The 19,844-nt window shown below is 53.1% G+C and overlaps 1 protein-coding gene across 5 annotated transcripts in view; it reads right to left on the bottom strand.

Moving 5' to 3' along the window:
* Positions 1 to 187: 187 nt before the first annotated feature.
* Positions 188 to 19,844, bottom strand: part of USP4 (ubiquitin specific peptidase 4) — a 32,634-nt gene continuing 12,977 nt past the window's right edge. For 2 of the 5 annotated variants that reach the window (XM_006106969.3, XM_023747749.1), the window contains 16 exons: positions 16,813 to 16,953; positions 15,972 to 16,089; positions 15,540 to 15,713; positions 13,053 to 13,211; positions 11,883 to 12,107; positions 10,842 to 10,925; positions 9,877 to 9,971; positions 7,463 to 7,654; positions 6,569 to 6,657; positions 5,756 to 5,983; positions 4,299 to 4,369; positions 4,022 to 4,140; positions 3,608 to 3,757; positions 2,680 to 2,783; positions 746 to 834; positions 188 to 490 (listed from right to left, as the gene is read on the bottom strand). In XM_006106969.3, the coding sequence (XP_006107031.1) occupies positions 329 to 490; positions 746 to 834; positions 2,680 to 2,783; positions 3,608 to 3,757; positions 4,022 to 4,140; positions 4,299 to 4,369; positions 5,756 to 5,983; positions 6,569 to 6,657; positions 7,463 to 7,654; positions 9,877 to 9,971; positions 10,842 to 10,925; positions 11,883 to 12,107; positions 13,053 to 13,211; positions 15,540 to 15,713; positions 15,972 to 16,089; positions 16,813 to 16,953 (2,200 nt within the window). In that variant the 3' untranslated portion in view covers positions 188 to 328. Of the gene's footprint in view, positions 491 to 745; positions 835 to 2,679; positions 2,784 to 3,607; positions 3,758 to 4,021; positions 4,141 to 4,298; positions 4,370 to 5,755; positions 5,984 to 6,568; positions 6,658 to 7,462; positions 7,655 to 8,235; positions 8,331 to 9,876; positions 9,972 to 10,841; positions 10,926 to 11,882; positions 12,108 to 13,052; positions 13,212 to 15,539; positions 15,714 to 15,971; positions 16,090 to 16,812; positions 16,954 to 19,844 lie in introns of those variants that run through there. The other 3 variants (XM_023747748.1, XM_006106970.3, XR_002827233.1) reach the window with 3 other exon arrangements.

Below are 19,844 nucleotides of genomic sequence, written 5' to 3'. Positions count from 1 at the left end.
ACACAAACCCAGCCGAGCGAGGGGTGTTTGCGGGGGGCGGACTCCTGGGGTGACCAGGGGTGGGCAGCTGCCTCCGCAGCCTCCTGACAGCTGTGCCCGCCGGCGCCTGCCCCCCCCCCCCCCCCCCCCCCCAACTCCCAGGGCCCACGGAAATCCCCCCCCCGACAAAAAGGAAAATAATTCAGCCTCTTGACATAACCCTTCTGAACAAAAGGGCTTTTTTTTTCTTCTGCTCATAAAAGAAGGGAATTTCCTCATCTGGTTTTTACACCAAACACTAGTAGTCTTCAGGGGGTCAGAGGTGTCCCGGGGTTACAGGGGGGGCAGGTCAGTTGGTGTCCATGCTGCAGGCCGCCTCCTCCCCCAGGCCCTGCTGGGAGCTGCTGGGTCGCGTTCCTCCATCGGAGGAGCCAGGAAAGCCGGCGAGGGAAGGCGTCGCATGAAACTCATCGTCTCGACGTTGGTAGAACAGCACGTAAGCTGCTTTTGTCTAAAACACGAGAGGGGAGACGTCCATTACTGGCTGGAAAATCAGCCGTCCTGCCCAGTTTCTCTCGCTGTTGAGCTCGCACTCAGGGATCTGCCATGCTGTTACGCATTTCTCATTGTTATAAATACATGGGTATCTTTGTGCATAAAGCTTTCCCCAATGTCATTTCCTTAGGATAGACTCCCAGAGATGGGATAATTGATTAGAGAATATGAAAATCATAAAGAGGGGAAGCAGGTATTGTGGCTCACTCACCACTATCTGATCCTCAGAGGCCAGGGACACGTTGCTGTCGTCAAAGTAATACCATTTCCCGTTCAGTTTGTTTTTCGCGTACGCAGTGTCTGCCAAGCCAAAAGGAAATACTCTAGCCGCCACCAGAGAGCTGACCTGGCCAGCTGACCAGGCTTGCACTAAACAAGACTCCAAACAATGACAAATACAGACCCTGACACTAGAAGTAATTTACAGCTTGTGTCTTAACAGCCAAAAATAACTCATTCCGTTTTAAAAAGCTCAAAAGGGCTTGAAGAGGATAAAAATGGAGCTGTCAAGAACCAACACTTTAATTTTGGGAAACAATTTTAAAAAAGGGTGAACCCCCTGTCCATGCCCACGATGTCTACTGCTGCCCTCTGCCTCTGAAGCCTGGCAGACCCGGGGAGGGACACTGGGCGTCTGGGGTGTTGGCAGAGCTCGGATGTGGACAGACTTCAACCCATCTTTCTCGACAGCTGTGAGTCAAGAGCCCGTGGCTGGGTAACAGCTCCTCACAGTGATCCAGCAGCCCCCACAGACAGCACTTCCTGTCTTGATTTTGTGCTATTTCTAAGCAGGACGTGTTTACAACAGCAATGCCAACAGCCATGCCCAATTCCTGCTCCACCCAGGCTCCCAGAAATGACAGTGCTGAAATGGAATTGGCACCTCCATGGCATCATCTCCTGGGGTCCTCACTGGCTGTGGTGGCAGGAAAGGGGTAGGAGGAAACACAGCTCCTCACCTCCCCATTACAAACACCTTTCCATAAACACGTAGAAAATGGACCAGCTCTTTTTGTTAAAAACGCAAACCCACACACATATAGAAGTTTTGGAAAACATCGTAGAGCAAGGAGGAAAAAGTAAAATTAGCATCTTGGTGTGTCTCCTCCGAGGCTTCCCCAACCCCAGTTTCCTTGCCTTTGGTTTTCTTTTTTTCTTTTTTAAAAATATTTTATTGATTTTTTACAGAGAGGAAGGGAGAGGGATAGAGAGTTAGAAACATTGATGAGAGAGAAACATTGATCAGTTGCCTCCTGCACACCCCCTACTGGGGATGTGCCCACAACCAAGGTACATGCCCTTGACCAGAATCGAACCTGGGACCCTTCAGTCTGCAGGCCGACGCTCTATCCACTGAGCCAAACCAGTTAGGGCTGCCTTTGGTTTTCACATAGTTGTGACACCACCTTCCATAAGGATGCGATTCTGTGGTTTCACAGCCTGTCACGGCATTTGCCTTTACTGTGTTGTGCGATGGACAGCGTGCCAGCTCCTGATCACCATGCAGTTACTGATTCTTCACTGTTATAAATACCCAGAGGCCTGCCCCCGGCTGCCGGCACCGGCTTCCCTCTGGCACCCGGGACCCGGGCTTCCTTCGCAGCCCCGGCTTTGTCCGGAAGGACGTCAGTCTAATCAGCATATTACGCTTTTATTATTATAGATGAATATCTTTGTGCATAAAGCTTTCCCCAATATAATTTCCTTAGGACAGATTCCCAGAGATGGGATTATTGGATTAAAATATGAAAATCAGCCTGGCACGGTGGCTCAGTGGTTGAGCATTGACCTATAAACCAGGTCACGGTTCGATTCCCGGTCAGGGCACATGCCCGGGTTGTGGGCTCGATCCCCAGTGTGGGGCATGCAGGAGGCAGCCGATCAATAATTCTATCTTATCATTGATGTTTCTCTCTCTCTCCCTCTCTCTTCCTCTCTGAAATTAATAAAAATATTTTTAAAAAGAATATGAAAACCAAAAATATTTTGCAAATGAAGGGGCAACCGTATGGAAAAGGCCTGAGGCCCATGGAGCTGTGGAACACAAGTGCTTAAAGGCCATGCCTGGCAGCAGGAAGGGGCTCGAGAGAGCTGACGGGCAGAGGGCATTGGGCGATGTTAGAGGGAACGGATGCCGGTACTTACAGTGGCCAACCCCCATGGCTCCATAATGATTGGACACGGCAATGAGGTCATACACGTACGGCCTTGCCGATGGGTCACAGACAAACTCGGACATGTTCAGACCTCTAAGCACAAAACACAAAAACAGCCTTAACTACATTAAACTTAGAGCAAGTCAGGGTGACCCAGCAACCCCCTTATGCAGCGGACTAGACCCGAGGGAGGCGCTCCAACACCCGCTCCAGAGGATGAACACGCAGGACAGGCCTGGTCTGTTCTGACCGCTGACCTGCTCAGGCTGCAGAAGAGAAGCCTCCCGGGGAACCCCAAGCCCAAACCAAACGGCGAGGCAGCTCTCGCACAGACCAGGCTGCAGGACTATGCAGAGATGGCGGTCACTCTCGAAACTACCAGTGGAGCCTTAAACGTTTAAGCTAAACCAAAACAGGCCCCATAAAGCTTTATTCCCATATTTTATTTTGGAAATGTCAAACATACAGAAAAATTAAGAGTTCTCCAACAAATATTTAATACTCACCACCTAAGTTCTTCCATTGACACGCCTATATGTGGGCAAATACATGTCTCTATCCACCCCCTCCGACCCCCAAAGCATTTTAAAAACTGCCTCTTGTGGTGGAATCCTATCTTGTTGTCTTACTTTCCTGTCAGTCTCACTCTGGACTCTGGGACCTGAGAGGACCTGAGGAGACAGCCAGTCCCCCTCCCTAGCCTGGGACAGAGCGTGGTGGGTCTGCGACCCCACCTGCAGCCCCAATAATCCCGTTCGCCCTGTGGGACGAGGGGGAGGGCAAGAGCTGAAGTCTAACCTCCCGGAGCCCAGCCACACCCCCTCCTGCAGCCAAGTCTTCGGTGGCAAACCTTCCGCCATCAGTGCCCAGCTCTCCTCCTGTTTAAGGTCCCAGTGACACTGCGTCCCGGGACCCACCTGACCGGGAATTCCACGACCGTGTCGAGCTTGTCCCTCCAGTACCGGCTGTAGGAGAAACGTTTGAGGTGCACCACCAGGATCTTGGGCAAGGACCACAGGTCAAACTTCTTCGTGGCCTGTTGATGCCTCTTACAGTTGGGACAGTACCTGAAGGGAAAAGGGAAACCTCCATTGGGGGGAGGCAGGGAGCGAGGCCACGGGGCGCCGCCTGGAGGCATCGCACAGCCCACATCCTTCCTGCCCGCAGCAAGCGGCTCTAAGTCACCTTCCCAAACGGGGATGGCTTTCTCAGCCTGGAAAACACAACCCACAGGGAAAGGTCTGTGTCGGCGACGTCAGAGACGTGCAAATACGAAGGGATGTGTGGACGCCGTGGCCCGCGGTGCCAGAGGCCCGGGCGGGGAGTCCTACCAGGGGTCGTGCTCCCCAAGCGTCTCCATGGTGGTGAAGAGCTCGATGCAGTCCCGCAGGGCCATGGCGGTCTTCTTCTTCTTCTGAGGCTGCAGCATGCTCACGTGCTTCTCGAAGGCCTGTGGGAACACAGCGAGTTCTGCGGGGAGACGAGACCTCCCGGCAGCTGCAACCTCACAAGCTGTCGTGGAGCCTCGTTGGTGCTGTCACTCGGCCCGAAGCAGAAGCTGCTGCGGAGCTGACAGCGACCCCAATGCCCGGGCCCTGACGGGCCTACCTCAGACTCCTGCTCATCGTAATACAGGCTCCGGGTCTCCGTGTCCCAGTCAATGGCCAGGGTGGACCGAGCTGTGGGGGACCAAAGTGTCACTGTGAGTGAAGGGCCAACAATGGGAGGAGCTCTTCAGGTCATACTCAGGCTGCGTACCAGCACTGGCCGCCATCACCAGCCACTGACAGGAGCAACGCTCTGCCCTCAGCCAGCCAACTCCGATCCCCTGGCCCCACATCCTTTGGCAAAGATCTCCTCACCGCACAGACAAGCTCCCCGGCTGCTAACCACGTAGGGTTTGAAAGGATGGAGAAACAGTGGCTGGATTTGCCCTCCCGCCTTAAACCGTAAGAAAACCTGACCAGGTAAGATGGACACAACTATTTCAGACACTGGACACGGGCGGAGAAAGCCTGCCATCCCAAGATGGGAAACAAACAAGGAGCTGCCAGTGGCCCGCCTCCCGCCTGAAGGCATTTTCCAGGCCCCAGCGTGGGGGTGGAGTGGGGGAGGGAAGATTGCGCTGAGGAGTCAGACTGGAGTTCCAGAAAAATCGCTAGAAATTGCAAGACAATTTCTAAAAGGAGAAAGCTGCCCAGAGAGAGGGAGCTGCAGAGAGAGAATGAGCTCAAAAAGATCTCAATAAAACTGTTATTTAAAGATTTTTAAAGAAGTATAGCAAAGGAGAAGCGCTAGCTAGCTAAAAGACCCAGTTCATCCTCCTCCAGGGAAGGAGGCTGAGGACAGAGCTGCTGCACAGCTGCCCTCCTGCCCGTGCAGGCGTCCTGTCCCCGTGCTGTCACACACGACGCACATCTGTGTGGACCCTCTTTCTGTCCGGAGGGCAGGCCCCACAGAACAGAAAGCGACAAAACCCATGACCATCCCCTAGCTGGGTCCCAGCCACGAGCATCCTTAAGGAGCAAAAGAGAAATGCATCATTCGCCCAAGTGAGCCAAGTCCGGGGAAATGCTGCCGCCCAGGGGCACGGGCTGGGAAGGGTGGGAGTGGAGGGAGGCGCGCTTCCCCCAAAGTTGTCGAGGACGGAAGAGCCTGACCAGCAGGCTGTGTATGTGTGAGAACATGTGTGTGAACATGTGTGCCTATGTGCACAGTGTCTCTTTTAATAATTTGTTTACTGATTTTCGAGAGAGAGGAAGCAGAGAGGGAGTGAGAAACACTGATTTGTTGTTCTATTTACTTATGCATCCATTGGTTCTTTGTATGAGCCCTGACTGGGGATCGAACCCACAACCCTCGCACATTGGAACCCACTGACCTCCCTAGCCAGGGCCTCAGTGTCTCTTAAACAGTCTTTGGGGAGCTTCAGAGAAAAGCAACACACACGTCTGTTCCCGGAGAGACACGGAGGCCATGAAAACCCGAAGCAGTAAGTGCTGAGCAGGTATTTCCAACAGATCCTGGGTCCCCAGAGAGCCCGCCTGAAGGAGAGGAGCGCTTACAGCTGAGTTTCAGTAGATTCCCGTCGGTTGCGAGTGAATTGATGTCGGCCGTCCCATAGGCGTTCACGAGGCTGAAGGTGAAAAGCCTCTGGGGGCAGGGCCGGCCTGGGCTCTTCCTCTGGGTCGTCTCGCCCCGGTCGCTTCCCAGCTCGTCCTCCCAGCTGCCCTCGGGTTCGGAGAGCTGCTCTCTGCCTTCCTCCAGGTGCTCCATTTCCTCCTCGTCTTCCCCTGGCACACAAACAAAAAGTCTCCTATACACAACTTGCCACTATGTCGATGTTAACATTTAGTGTCTAACTGTGGTGTTTCCTTCCAGGTTTTTGAAAAAACTTTTTATTGATTTTTAGAGAGAGCGGGAGAGGGAGAGAGAGAAGCCTCAATCGGCTGCCTCCTGCACGCCGCCTACTGGGGATCCAGCCCACAACCTGGGCCTGTGCCCTGACCCGGAACCCAACCAGCAACTTCTTGGTTCACAGTTGACGCTCAACCAAGTGAGCCACACCAGCCGGGCAAGAAGCACCTACTTTGTAATCCCAACGGGTCAGAATCAGACCCTCACTCTGTCTCATGACCTTGGGCAAGTCCCGCTCAGCTGAGTCTGCCTGAGCTGAAGCCAGGCCCACATGCCTACGAAGAGTCCTCGAGGTGCCAGTTAGACGGCGGGCAGCAGCAGGGGCCTCCTGCGTCTGCTCTCCAGGCAGAGGCCCCCCCCCCCCCCCCGCCTCCCTGAGCCTCCGTCTCCCGTGTGCACCTCTGGAATGGGGAGGCCCAAAGGGGCTGGTCAGCCAGCTCCACAGCATGGCCAGTGCTCACCTTCACAGCTGCCTCTGGAGCCATTGCAGGCTCCGGGCTCCAGGGGCGAGCTGCCCACCTCCTCGGGCAACGGCTGCTTTATGTAGCGGCTTGAAAATGAAAGAAAAATGGTCAGTTGTAACATTTATGTGTTTTTCTCCACCACTCACCTACAGGTAGTTCATAATGTATGGAGTTACCCACAAGGCAATTTAAATAAAAGGCTGTACAATCACGTGATGGCTCAGCACTTGAAGAAACTGAGAGGGACCCAAGGACAAGGTGCCTAGCTACCAAGTCACTGAAGACGCCAGGAAGGTGTTTTCCATGTCACGTGGCACCGTCACTTTCAAAAGCATTTCCCAGTGACATTAATTACCCGCTTCAGAATGACAGTGGAATTCTTCAAAAATCTTTTGTTGTTTTTTTTCCCTTTATCGATTAAGGTATTACAAATGTTCCTTATCCCCCTAAATATATTTCTTTATTGATTTCAGAGAGGAAGGGAGGAGAGCTAGAAACATCAATGATGAGAGAGAATCATTGATTGGCTGCCTCCTGTACGACCCCTACTGGGGATTAGCCCGAAACCCAGGCATGTGCCCTTGGCTGGAATCAAACCTGGGACCCTTCAGTCCGCAGGCTGACGCTCTATCCACTGAGCCAAGCCTTCAGGGCTCAAAAATTTTATTCGAATACAAAATGCAACCAAAGCACTAGACTCCCTAACGCAGGTGACTGACAGCTGTGACAAACATGCTCCAGGGACAGGAGGAAGCGTAGGTGCCCCGAGTCACGGTGCTGAAGATGTGCCCCGTGCCCACAGCACCTGCCTGGCCCTCCCAGGGGCTGGCACCGCTAGGACTGCGAATGCATTGATTTCAGGTAACAAGCAAAGCGTTGTCCTGAACCAACCTGATCCGCTCGCACACAGCCTGGTACAAAGACTCGAGGGTCAGGGTGTGCTTGGGGACCGACACCAGCAGCGGCTGTCCATACAGCACTGCCCCGGAGGAAGGGCTCGACGGCCGGGACTTCCTCTCCCTGAAGTAGACCGGGAGTGTGACGCATTCCGAGCCATCGGCGCAGGTGCTGCAGACCTCGTACCTGTCAATCACATTAGAGGAACAGTCAGGAGCAGGTCCCCACGAGCGACAGATCTGAGCTGCAGCTACATGGTGGCCGTGACTATGGTGACGGGGACAGAGCACACTTTAGCACAAAGGGCAGAGAATCCATGTTCAAGGCAATTCTAGAGGCTGGTCCCAAGGAGGGTCACTACGCGACCCGGGACTCGGGGCTCATGGATCCTCCTTCCCCAACCACAGCCTGTGGTCCTTCAGCGGGATCAGCACAGCCGCCAGCTGTCATCCGGCCCATCACTCCAGACAGAGACACACAGGGGCCCGGCCACCAAACTCATTGTTTGTCACCAAGGAATTCAACTTTTAAAAAAGCATTCTCAGTGCCCTGTCCTTTAATAAAACAAAATATACAAGATGTACACCTAGAATATTAGCCAAAGACCCTTTATTTCAAATGAAGAAGCAAATTTATAAAATGAATTGCTTGTCATTTTTGTTCAAAAACACTGAAGTAAAAGAATCATTATCTAAATCTTTAAAAAATCAGTGATAACCAAAGAAACTGGTAAATATAAATCAATGATTTTGAAAAATGTGTCTTACTTAGTGAGTACATGGGACTGAGGAGATTTAGATGTTTTATCCTGGAACAGATGTTACCAAAATTGCTGGCAACCGACTGTAGTCTTTCCCTCTTCCTATAGGGGGAGACACAAACTTACTGATTCAATTTTTGAAAACTATAAACACACAATCACACAAACACACCCCTCCCCAGATGCCTGGCCAGCAGTTCTGACTACAATAAATGTGGGAGTTTGTCTGTTTTTAAATCTCACAAAAAGTCCGAGGTGTGCTCTAGGGCAGCGGTCGCCAACCTTTCGGACCTCACAGATGCCCAGTGCTCTAGGGTAAGGCCCTGGTGGTCTAACATCAAGGTCACGAACCAGGCCTTGGAGTGAAGCTGGCCCAGACTCCAGGTCCATCCTGCCAGTTTCTGGCTGCTGTGACCAGGCCAGGCCCCTAACGTCCAAGTCTGTTTCCTCAGTGGCCACACCATCCCCCGCCGTACGGGGCCAGGTGGCAGGCCGTCTCTCAGCAGCACCGCACCACATGCTCAGAGCACCAGGTGCTGCTGTGGTGTTTTCCTGAGACAATTTTCAATGCACCTTGAAAACAATGGGCTTTCCTGTGGTTGGCCCTCCAGCCTGTGCAGTTCCCTTCGTTGACGGGGGTCTGTCAACCTCCTCACGGGCAACATCCAGTTCTCAGCTCAGCTGTGTACCAGCCTTGGTTTCCAGGAAGGACTTGGGGTCAGAAATGGACATGCCCTAGGCTGCGGCCCAGGATGAGCCTCAGGCCCGCCGTTTGCAAAGTGAGGGAAGATGCTCTGAGGAGGGAGGGGGCCCGTGCCGTGGGAATAGAGCGAGGGTCGTGGGCGTGGTCGAGGGCCATTCGTTTTAGAGTGACTGAGGCGTCACAGGGCAAAACATAAAGGGAAGGAAAGGCCTCTGTCGTGTAGTGCACTGCTCACTCGGAAACAAAACCAACAAAACCCTAAACACCCTCTCCACCAAAGGCCAGCGAGCGAGCGAGAGGAAGGAAAGAGACAGCAGGTAGGAGGCGGGGGGCGCAGGCCAGCTTACACTCGGCGAGGGGGGCGCACAGAATTGCTACAAGGGCAACCCCGAAGCAGGAGGAGCTGGGAAGGCCAGGGAGACCAGCCGGGGTTGGAGTGTGCTGTCCCCACAGGAATGAGGAACCTGAGTCTCAGAGCTCAAAGAATCTGCAGCTGAAAAAGGCTCTTTAAATCAACCCTGTCCCTCGCCATGGCACCAGCCTCAGGGGCCAGGCCTGTGGCATGGAGGAAGGACGAGCGCTCCCTGGACATCCTTGTGTCTTCCCAAGGCTCCTCCCACGCTGGGCCTGTTCCTGAGAAAGGCATCTCTAACAGCAGCACCACCTGTCGGACCACTGAGTAGCAAAGGCCTTCTTCTCAGGTAGCAACTGCTGACAAAAGGCTGTGTTCATGCTGAGAACTATCTGGAATGTCTGGCTCTGAAGGCCCAGGAGGTGCTTAGCACGGATGGCTGCCCGCAGTTCCCTAACACCCACCTCTGGCACCCAGGGGTGAGGGCAGATCCACACGGGCCCCAACTGGCAGAATTCTGCTCTGGAGACACGAGCAGGGAAACCTCTAGACTGTTTCCTGTGACCCTGCAGCCGAAACCACTGAGTACTCACACGAAAATGTCATCCCGAGGCATGATGTGGTTTAACCCTTCATCCATTTGGAAAATTTTGTGGAAGCGGTGATTATACACATCTGTGACCACCATCTAAGAATCAACAGGAGCAGAAAGATTACAGGACGGATCAAGAGTACACCTGCTTCAAACCGAGGGACAAATGAAAGAAATGTGCGTCCAGAGAGCGCGCCCTCTAACCGACCCGAGCTCAGGGCTGAGGCCCACGGGGAGCGGCACGGCGGCACCAGCTGAAGGCAGGCTGGCCATGTCTGAGCGAGTCCCCATGGGCTCTGCCCGAGAGGCAGGGGGGGTGAGGAGAGCTGACGGGGACGGGAAGTCGTCCAGAGTCTCTGACATGTTCTTGGGCCGGAAGTCTCCAGGCCCCTCAGCACAGGGAAGACGGACCACCCACAGCACCACTGCCTGGAACCAGCAGCGGAGCAAGGGGAGCGGGAGGAGCAAGGGCACTGACGGGCTGGGAGCGTCCGGAAAGTGGGCCTCATGCCCGGGGGGCGCCTCACTCGGCCACCTCCAAACCAGCCAGGTCAGCAGACAGCCCAGCTCGGGCAGTTGTTTCTAACACAGATTTCTATCGAGAACATCACCATGTCACACAGACAGCAGAGTTCGGGGCAGGAAAGAACTTCTACCTCCTCTTATAAGGGAGGTTACAGGAAGGGGTGGCAGAGCTGAGAGCAGAGCCCTCCTCCTGGCCTCCGACCATGGCTAGTGCGACCCCAATGGAGGAGAGCTGGTGTCCCCAGACGGGTCTGGGAGGGAGGGTCTCGGCAGCAGTGTGCACCACCGTCAGCAGGGCCAAGGTCCTGAGCATCCAGACGCCATCACCTCCGTGCTAGCCAATAAGAACCACCCCCCAAAAGTGGCTACAAGGTTGAAAACAAACTCCAAAGGACTCTGAAGTGCCCCCACCGGCCGAGGGCACTGCCCGCCCTGCCTTACGTTTTCTGCAGCAACGCCAGACAGCCGGGAGAGAGCCTCGCACAGGTCCGACACGGCGCCCATCAGCGGCACAGTCACGCGGTACTGCAAAGGCGAGACGGGGGGTGAGGAAGAGGCAAGGGCGCGCCACAAACGGCAGGAGGTGAGTCGGGAAGAGCATGCATGTGCGAGGGCAGGAGTGTCCTTCCAGGAACAGTCTGCAGTGAGGTCAGGCCAGACAGGCGGCCAGCAGAGCCAACAGGCAGGGCTTCTGCACCAGCACCCGCCTCCCTGTCCAGACAGAGCACAGGCGCCGGGCCAACTCTTTCCCTCTGAACACAGCTTTATTTTATGTATTTATTATTGTTCATGTGTTTCTTATTGATTTCAGGGGGGAGAGGGAGAGAGAAACATCAATGCTGAGAGAATCATTGACTGGCTGCCTCCTGCACGCCCCCTACTGGGGATCGAGCCTGCAACCTGGGCATGTGCTCGACCAGAATCGAACCCAGGACCCTTCGGTCTGCAGGCCAACGCTCGATCCACTAAGCCAAACCAGCCCGGGCAACACGGTTTTATTTTATTCTTAACCATGTTCTTCAAAGAACTATTAAAATTATACAACTGCCAACCAGCCCCACAGGCACCTTTCTTTAGAGATGAAGAAACGAATACCAGGAGACTCAGTAGTCATGCAGTGAGCCACCTGGCCTTTTGTTCCGGCCAAGCTCTCCTGGCTGACTGAGGGGGAACCTGACCAAGAAAGTGCCCTGCTTCTGAGTCCCAAACGTTCAGATTCAAGGACCACCTAGCAGATGAGCCAGGCTCCTGCAGCTGCATGAAGCATGGGGAACGGTGGCAGAGCAGCCTGGAGCCCTTCACCGAGGCTCTGAAGGATGGGGTTCCACGAAGGCCTGATGGAGGCCAAGGGCACACGTAGGCAAGTGCCAAGGGCTTTCCGTGGCAGCTGATGAGCTTCTGCCGAGGGAGATGCCAGCGGCCCCACTCTGGGTCTGGAAACCACTCCAAACGGAGGTGCTGTGAGGGGGCCCAGGCTCTCACCTGCACAGGCCTGCAGCGGGGGTCAGCGGGAACCAGGAAGACCTCCATGACCCGATCTTTCTTCAAGGGCAGCGGGAGCGTTAGATAACAAAATGGGTCAAAGGTCACAGAAACCTTAGCACATTCTGGGCAAACCAAAGTAGATTTGAAGAGACCGTGGAATGTGTCCACAATCACAGAGTCATTCCTCAGCCGGTGATTCTCCCAGGCCTCCTTTGCCACCACCTGAAAGAAAAGAGAAAGGAGAAATGACACTGACAGCACCCTCAGTCCTGTACCCTCGTCCACGATGATTCACAGCGAAACCCGAGACGGAGCCCTGGGCGGCGTGGCTCAGCTGGCTGGCGTGTCCTCCCAGGCACCAAACGGTTGAGGACTTGCCTCCCGGTCATACCCAGGTTGCAGGTTTGATCCCTCGTCGGGGTGCATGCAAGGGGCAACCAATAGATGTTTCTCTCTCACATCAATGTCTGTCTCTGTCTCTCTCTCTATAGAATCAATGAAAAACGTATCCTCAGATGAATATTAAAAGAAAAAAAGCTCTGATGGACCATGAGGCAGCTCCACACCCAATCACACAATTGAGGTGTTGACAAGGCATCGGTCTGGCCTGTGATGGGAGACGTCGCACTGGGAGCACTGTGGGCACACAGACCTGACCGGGCCGCACAGGGCTTCCCAAGCTCCAAGCCCTTCAGTGAGCCTTTAGCTTCTAGTGGCTTTTCCTCTAAGATGTAAATGTACTTTAAAGTATCCATACTGGTCACTCCACTGTGACAGGGTAACTTATACACTAAGTTCCCTTTTCATAGATCAGAAGATCAAGGTAAGAAGTGAAATGCCCTAGTAATGTTATAGAAACTATTCTGAGCGCACACCATGGGCACTGCACAGCTCAGCGTGCCCCAGTCTCCGCGTCACCAATGAAATGATATCAAACTGACTTCGATATGAAGATGCCATGAGGGAGCAGTAGGAGCGACCTGAGCAACCCTCTCGCTCTCTGACCTGGAATGCATTTCTCTACCAGAAGCCATGGCCACATCACCAACGACAACAGGCAACCAGGGCCCTGGCACCAATACTCAAAAGAACCAAAGAACGTCCCTGCGACTCTCACTAGCAGGCAACGTCTCTGGAAGACTATGTTCAAAAGTCTCCATGACACACCGCGTCCGGCCGCCCATTGGCGTCCTGCAGCTCCAGGTAGGGCTTCTTCTTCACGCGGTTCAGGTCTTCGTGCAGCCCGTCCAGCAGGAAGGCGAGCAGCTCCTGGGAGTCTTGCTGCTGGTAGCCAGAAAACTGAGGGGCGAAGCGGCCCACCTGGGTCTACGACAAAGCAAGGGCATCGGAGGACATAAGAATACGAGTCAGGGAAGTCAGACTGGATACTGTCATAAAAAGTAGCTCTGCAGCCCTGGCCGGGTTGGCTTGGTGGTTAGAGCGTCCACCCAAGTACCGAAGGGTCTGGGTTTGGTTCCCGGTCAAAGGCATGTACCTGGGATGCAGGCCCAGTCCTGGCCTGGGCCGGGGCATGTGCAGGAGGCAACTGATTGATGTGTCTCTCTCACATGGATGTCTCTCTTTTTTCTTTTTTCTCCCACCTTCCTTCCTTCCACACTCTCTAAAAATCAACGGGAAAAATATCCTGGGGTGAGGATTAAAAAAAAAAGAGAGAGAGAGAGAACAGAAAGCGCTGCAGTGAGCTGGGACAGGAAGGGGCATCTGACTGAAGAGCCCGATTAATTGCTCCAGGGCCATAAAGGGGATGGCAGTTCTCACCAAGAGAGGCCTTGGGTCAGAAAGCCGGGATGACAACGGCTCTGGAACCTGGCCACTGCCCAACAGAAGAGCAAAGGTGGCCCCTGAGCAGCCCACCTCCTAGAACGGACATGAGTGCTGCTCCAACGTCTCTGGTTCAGCCTCCGGAAGAGCTTTACAAAGGGTACACACCAGCCCTGCTGGCCTAGCAAATACCGTGTGCCTGGCGCTGACAAAGGGTACACAGCAGCGTGTGCTCCCCACCAGCAACACCAGCCTCGCCGGGCAGCGTGCTGGCAACGCACATCCCAGGCCCACCCAGACCTGCAGAAGGAGAGATTCTCATGAGCCTAAAGCTGGAGCCACTGCTCTCCCTGTGCTAACAGCAGAGCCACTAACCACATGTGCACTCCGACTTAAATTAATTAAAATTAAATACAATAAAAAATGCAGCTCCTTGTTCACCTACCACATTCCAAGTGCCTCGTGGCTCCCACACCCCACAGTGCAGAGCGGTGTCCGTCAGAGGAAACGCCTCGCTCCCCTCATCTCCCTAAACACTGCCTGTTCATCGTCTGTTGACGTGAGCACCAGCCCAATGTGTTGTTACCCAATTGTAGTCTCTTTATGACTTACTATGTGAAAATAACTTAATTATATTTCCCAGGAATTAATATGACCATGGGGATGAAAAGAATTAGTTTTCAATTTCAATGAACCATCTAAGATTTTAACTTTTTCAATGAACTAAGGTGCTATTCATGTTTCCTCCTGGAATCAATATGCCTGTCTTTACCATGTGCTTCATGAAGGTTCCTGGAAGCCCAGGGATGCAGGCAAAAGAGGATTCCCAGATTTCAAAACATGGAGGCAAGGCACCCCCCTCAGCAGGAAACACATTTAGGGCAACGGGAAGACCAAGTTACTCCAAGCGCCCACTGCCGTTTGCCCATCTCCTCCTCAATTTTCTTCTTTTTTATTTTTTTAAGATATTTTTATTGATTTCAGAGGGAAGGGAGAGAGAGAGAAAGAAAGGGAGAGGGGGAGGAGGGGGAGGGAGGGAGGGAGAGAGAGAGAGAGAGAGAGAGAGAGAGAGAGAAACATCGATGCGAGAGAATAATCAATCCGCTGCCTCCTGCATGCCCCCCACCGGGGATCAAGCCCACAGCCTGGGTATGTGCCCTGAGGGTAATCGAACCACTGAGCCACACCAGTCAGGCCTCCCCAATCTTCTTTCACTGCCCCTCACATCACCTTCCAGTAATGCCAACCCTATTCCTAACTCAGGGGGCCCAACTCAAACCACTGTGGGTATAGGTTCCCGGCTCAGAGACCTGGAGCAGCTTCAGATGATACTGGAACTCAACTTGAATTTTTAGGGTCCGGGTTAAGCTGCTGGCTGTTTAAAGGTCGGCACCACAGAACACAGCATTCTGAGCAACCAGCTGATAAAAGACTTCTCAAGTACCCCAGCCCAGAGGTGGGGCTGAGGTCACGGAAGGTAAGTCACTAAATGGCTGACCAACAGGAAAGAAGGGTCTGATCATGTGGGGTTTCTAGTTTCAGATTCCATCTTTTTAAAAAATATATATTTCTATTGATTTCAGTGAGAAAGGGAGAGGGAGAGGGAGAGAGAAACATCAATGATGAGAGAGAATCATAAATCAGCTATCTCCTACACACCCCACACTGGGGATCAAGCCCGCAACCCAGGCGTATGCTCTAACTGGGGATTGAACCATGACCTCCTGGTTCTTAGGTCCACACTTAACCCCTGGCCCACACTGGCCAGGCTCAGATTCCATCTTAATCTCAAAATGCAAGCAAAAGAATGCCTCACAACAGCATGACACTGGTCTCCCCCACACGGGGCGGGGGGCACAGACAACGGCCCACCTTGAACATGCGAGGCGCCACGTGAGCATCCCTCCCAGACCACATCTGCTTAATGAGTTCTGCGTAGGCCTCTGCGATTTCGCCCTTCATCCCCAGAGGGTTGTCTCTGTTGATTTCGGCCTCATACTCGTCTTTGAGGAAGTAGTCGGTCAGGGGTGCGGTGTTGCTCAAGCACTGGAAGAGAGCGGGATCGGCGCTCACACCCTGGAGGGCACTCAGAGGTCCAGGCAGACCCCGTGCTAAAGGGCCAACGGGGTCAACGCCAGCCGCAGGGAGGACTCAGCACATTCTCTGAAAGGCGCCCACAGGAAGGCACGGCCTCCCAGAAGGCCACGCTGGTGGGTCACCTGGCAGCTAACCTCCCAGGTGATGGTCTCAGGCCACTCCTACCCACGTCCACACTAGGTCACAGACTGAAGCTCCCCCCTTTACCTGCAAAGCAGAGTTCATGAAGCAGGTGTTCCCCAGGTTTCCAAGTCCACAGAGCCCGGGTTGGACATGAGACGATGGGGGCTCCTGACAATTATACGAAGCAGAGAAGCCAGATCCACTGGAAAACACAACCCACATCACCAATAAAAGCGAGCGCTGCACACACGCCCTCAGGACGCCTTTTAGGGCTGTGCCAGGGCCTCTCGAATTGTCTGGTAATAACCCCACAATACAAGCTCTCTCTCCTCCCCTCTGCAGCCCCAGCCACCCCATCCCCCCCACCATTGATGTGATAGGAGAGCAGGTGGTGAGCACACCCTGAGGAGGAGAAATGCTATGTGAATTCTGCACTTTCAGGCTGTGGCCAAGGCTAATTCTGTATCCTCCAGAAGGCCAGCCGCCAGGTGACTTCAGGAAAAGAACACCGTGGCTACCATGACCAAGAGCGTGCACCTGCCACCACCTCCAGGCCACACTCAGTCTTGCCTGCGCCTGAGAGCGAGTCCACCCTGTCTGTGCTGCGTGGCAGAGGCTCCTGAAGCAGGCAGGGCTCTCCCACAGCGAGTCACCCCCTCGGAGCTCCTCTGCCATAGGCCAGCCCTTCCTTTCCCAGTGACCCCATGACCACCAGTGACTTGGGCTGTGGGACCACGCCAGCTGGTGGGAGAACAAACCACTGAAGTCAGTACAGGCGGCACCCTTCACTGTGAGCACGGAGTGGAGCAAGAAGCCACACGCGGCAGGTTCGAGTGGGAACCGGGGCCCCCGAGCTTAGTGCAGCAGCGCGAGAGCTCAGAAAGGACTCAGAGGGAGGGAGCCGAGTGAAAGGGCCTGCTCTTACCCCCTGCCGACACCGGAGCTGTGCGTCCCAGAGGTGTTAGTGCTATCACCATTGGCAATGGGAGAGGCAGACACAGAGGAATAGGGACTCGCTGATGATTTTGGAGAGGTAGTGAAATTTCTGCTAGGCGCAGTGCTTGATCTGGGAAAGAGAAGCAGAAACAATGCTACTGACTTTTAGCAAAAAGCAAGCCCTATTTGATGCCTTAGGTCTCTTCTCAAGAAATACATATCCTCTTGCCCAGCTGGTGTGGCTCAGCGGTTGAGCATCGATCCAGGTCAGGGCCCCGGCCCGGGTTTCAGGCTGGATCTCCAGTAGGGGGCGTGCAGGAGGCAGCCCATCAATAATTCTCTCCCATCATTTGATATTTCTCTCTCTCCCTTCCTCTCTCTAAAATCAATAAAAACATATTTAAGCCCTAACCGGTTTGGCTTAGTGGATAGAGTGTCAGCCTGCGGACTGAAAGGTCCCAGGTTCGATTCCGTTCAAGGGCATGTACCTTGGTTGCGGGCACATCCCCAGTAGGGAGTGTGCAGGAGGCAGCTGATCGATGTTTCGCTCTCATTGATGTTTCTAACGCTCTATCCCTCTCCCTTCCTCTCTGTAAAAAATCAATAAAATATATATTTTTTAAAAAACATATTTAGCCCTGACTGGTTTGGCTCAGTGGATAGAGTGTCGGCCTGCGGACTGAAGGGTCCCAGGTTCGATTCCGGTCAAGGGCATGTACCTTGTTGCGGGCACATCCCCAGTGGGGGATGGGCAGGAGGCAGCTGATCAATGTTTCTCTTTCTCTCTCATCGATGTTTCTAGCTCTCTATCCCTCTCCCTTCCTCTCTGTGGAGGGTCGATAAAATGTATTTAAAAAAAAACAACATATTTAAATAAATAAATGTTCTCCATATTCAATTATTTAAATTGCAAAAAGCCTATTTTCAAGAAATTAATTGGTCATTCAACCACCTGGTCATGTACTGAGTCTTTCAGGAGGATAAACCACAAGTTTGATCCTCATGAGCTTCCCTGAATTTTAAGAGTTACCAGTGAAAGACACAGAAAAATAGCACAGAGATGAGTTACCCAAAATACTTGTCCCAAACTCAACAGCTGGCCCTAAGCACACCAGACAGAAATGGCAATGTGCTTTCACTACGCAAGGGGAGTGCTTTTCTTTCACAAATTCACCAAATGTGAGGAGCCTATTTCAAACTCCTACTTCAATATTTTCACAGCATCTTAGTTTACATTTATTCCCACTTCCAGGTTAATTCAAGAATTGCCCCAAATAGTCAATAGATATCAATTTCATCAACTTTCTACTAAAATCCATATAGAAATATGCAGAAGGAGAGTGAATCATTCTGCACTGTGTCAAACGGTACAATGATGGCTTTCCTTCCAGATGTGGGGTTATTTTTAGAGTACAGAAACCGATGAGAGCACGCAGTCACTGCAGCTGCCCAGCCTCATGGGATCTGGTGTCAGCCAGGGTCCCTGTGAGAAGAAAGCAACATGTGGCCGGATAAGGAGTGACCCTGTCCGTAGCCCCGGCAGCAGTGGGCAGAGGTCAGGAGACCACCTGGGGGCCTAAAGGGAACTGAGTTCTGCTCCACACTCTGAAGTCCCAGCGAGGGAGAGGGAGAGGGAGAGGGTCTCCCAGCCTCTCACCTCCCACCTTCTCGGACCCTGACCACTTGCTGTGCTCACAGAGCCTTATCCTCACGCTGCAAAGGAGTCCAAGAACTCCAGACCGCTGGTGAAGGGAGACCCATCAGAGCCAAGGGACTCCCTGCCACCACGCAGCTGACCTAGCACCGTTTCAGGTTTGTCCCCTGGGGTGCAGGCATCCCGTCTCCTACGCCAGCAGAAAGTCACTGCCCAAGGCGGGTCTGATGTGGCAGCCTCAGATCTCTCAGGGGTGGAACAGGTGCCACAGGAGCTGATGCAAATTCTGACATACAGGACCTCAAGGTGTGTGGTCTAATACTCCCCTTCGTAGTAATTATTTACTGGTTATTCTATTACCTTTAATTTTTTTTTTAATTTTGGAGACGGAAGAAGGGAGAGACAGAGAGACAGACAGAGAGAGAAAAAGAGAGAAACATCGATGTGAGAGTTACACTGATCGGTTGGCTTCATACACACCCTGACTGGGGATCAAACCTACAACCGAGGTGCATGTCCTGCTCAGGAATCGAACCCGTAGCCTTCCAGTGCATGGGATGATGCTCCAACCCACTGAGCTACACTGGCCAGGACTATTCCCTTGAACTTCAAAGAGCAAAAATCCTTATAAGCCAATTACAAATATCCAAGACCTGTCAATTTTCAGGTTGAAATTAAAGAAAAAAAAACACAAAATTTTGACAATTGATTAAAATGTTCTAGAAAATACTGTCAGTAATTTTTAGAGTAAATTCAGTTGAAAAGAAACCCAGTGATGAATATACATAAGGATACTGTTTGATTTGCTCAAAAATGTACATGACACAAAGTCTTTTTAAACTACACCCTTGACAAACAAATCAAAAGCAAGACCCGTGTGCAGAACAGTGACTGGTGTCTAGGAAATGCTTGGGCCATCTGTCCTCAGGCACTTCACAGCACATGCGGGGGCACTGCAGGCTGGGACACAGGCACCCGTGGGAGACAGCTGACTCTCAGGTGCACCTATTAGGTGAGGGGAGACCTCACCCTCTGTTGTGCATCTCCTGCCACCAACATGCTGAACACACAGGCCACACCTCCCAGAAGGGATCCCTCTGCTCCTGAAAGGACTCTGGCCAGGCCTCTGGTCTCCCGGCCCCTTTCCACCAGACAGGTCCTGCTTCAATTCACGTCAGTTGGTCTCAATTGCACGTCAAGCATGCCGAGCCCAGCGGGAGGCCCTGGGACATGCGCAGCCTGTACCCCTTGCTCTGCTGCCCGGTTCGCTCCTCAGATGCCCTCCAGGCTGCACGCTGCTCGTAGGATGAGCCCCCCCTGAAGACTAATCTCAATATCCAGAGCCCATGTGGCCTTAGTACTGCCTT

This window comes from Myotis lucifugus, unplaced genomic scaffold (genome assembly GCF_000147115.1).
Source record: "Myotis lucifugus unplaced genomic scaffold, Myoluc2.0 scaffold_961, whole genome shotgun sequence".
Lineage (NCBI taxonomy): Eukaryota > Metazoa > Chordata > Mammalia > Chiroptera > Vespertilionidae > Myotis > Myotis lucifugus.
This window is presented reverse-complemented; position numbering and strand designations above follow the sequence as displayed.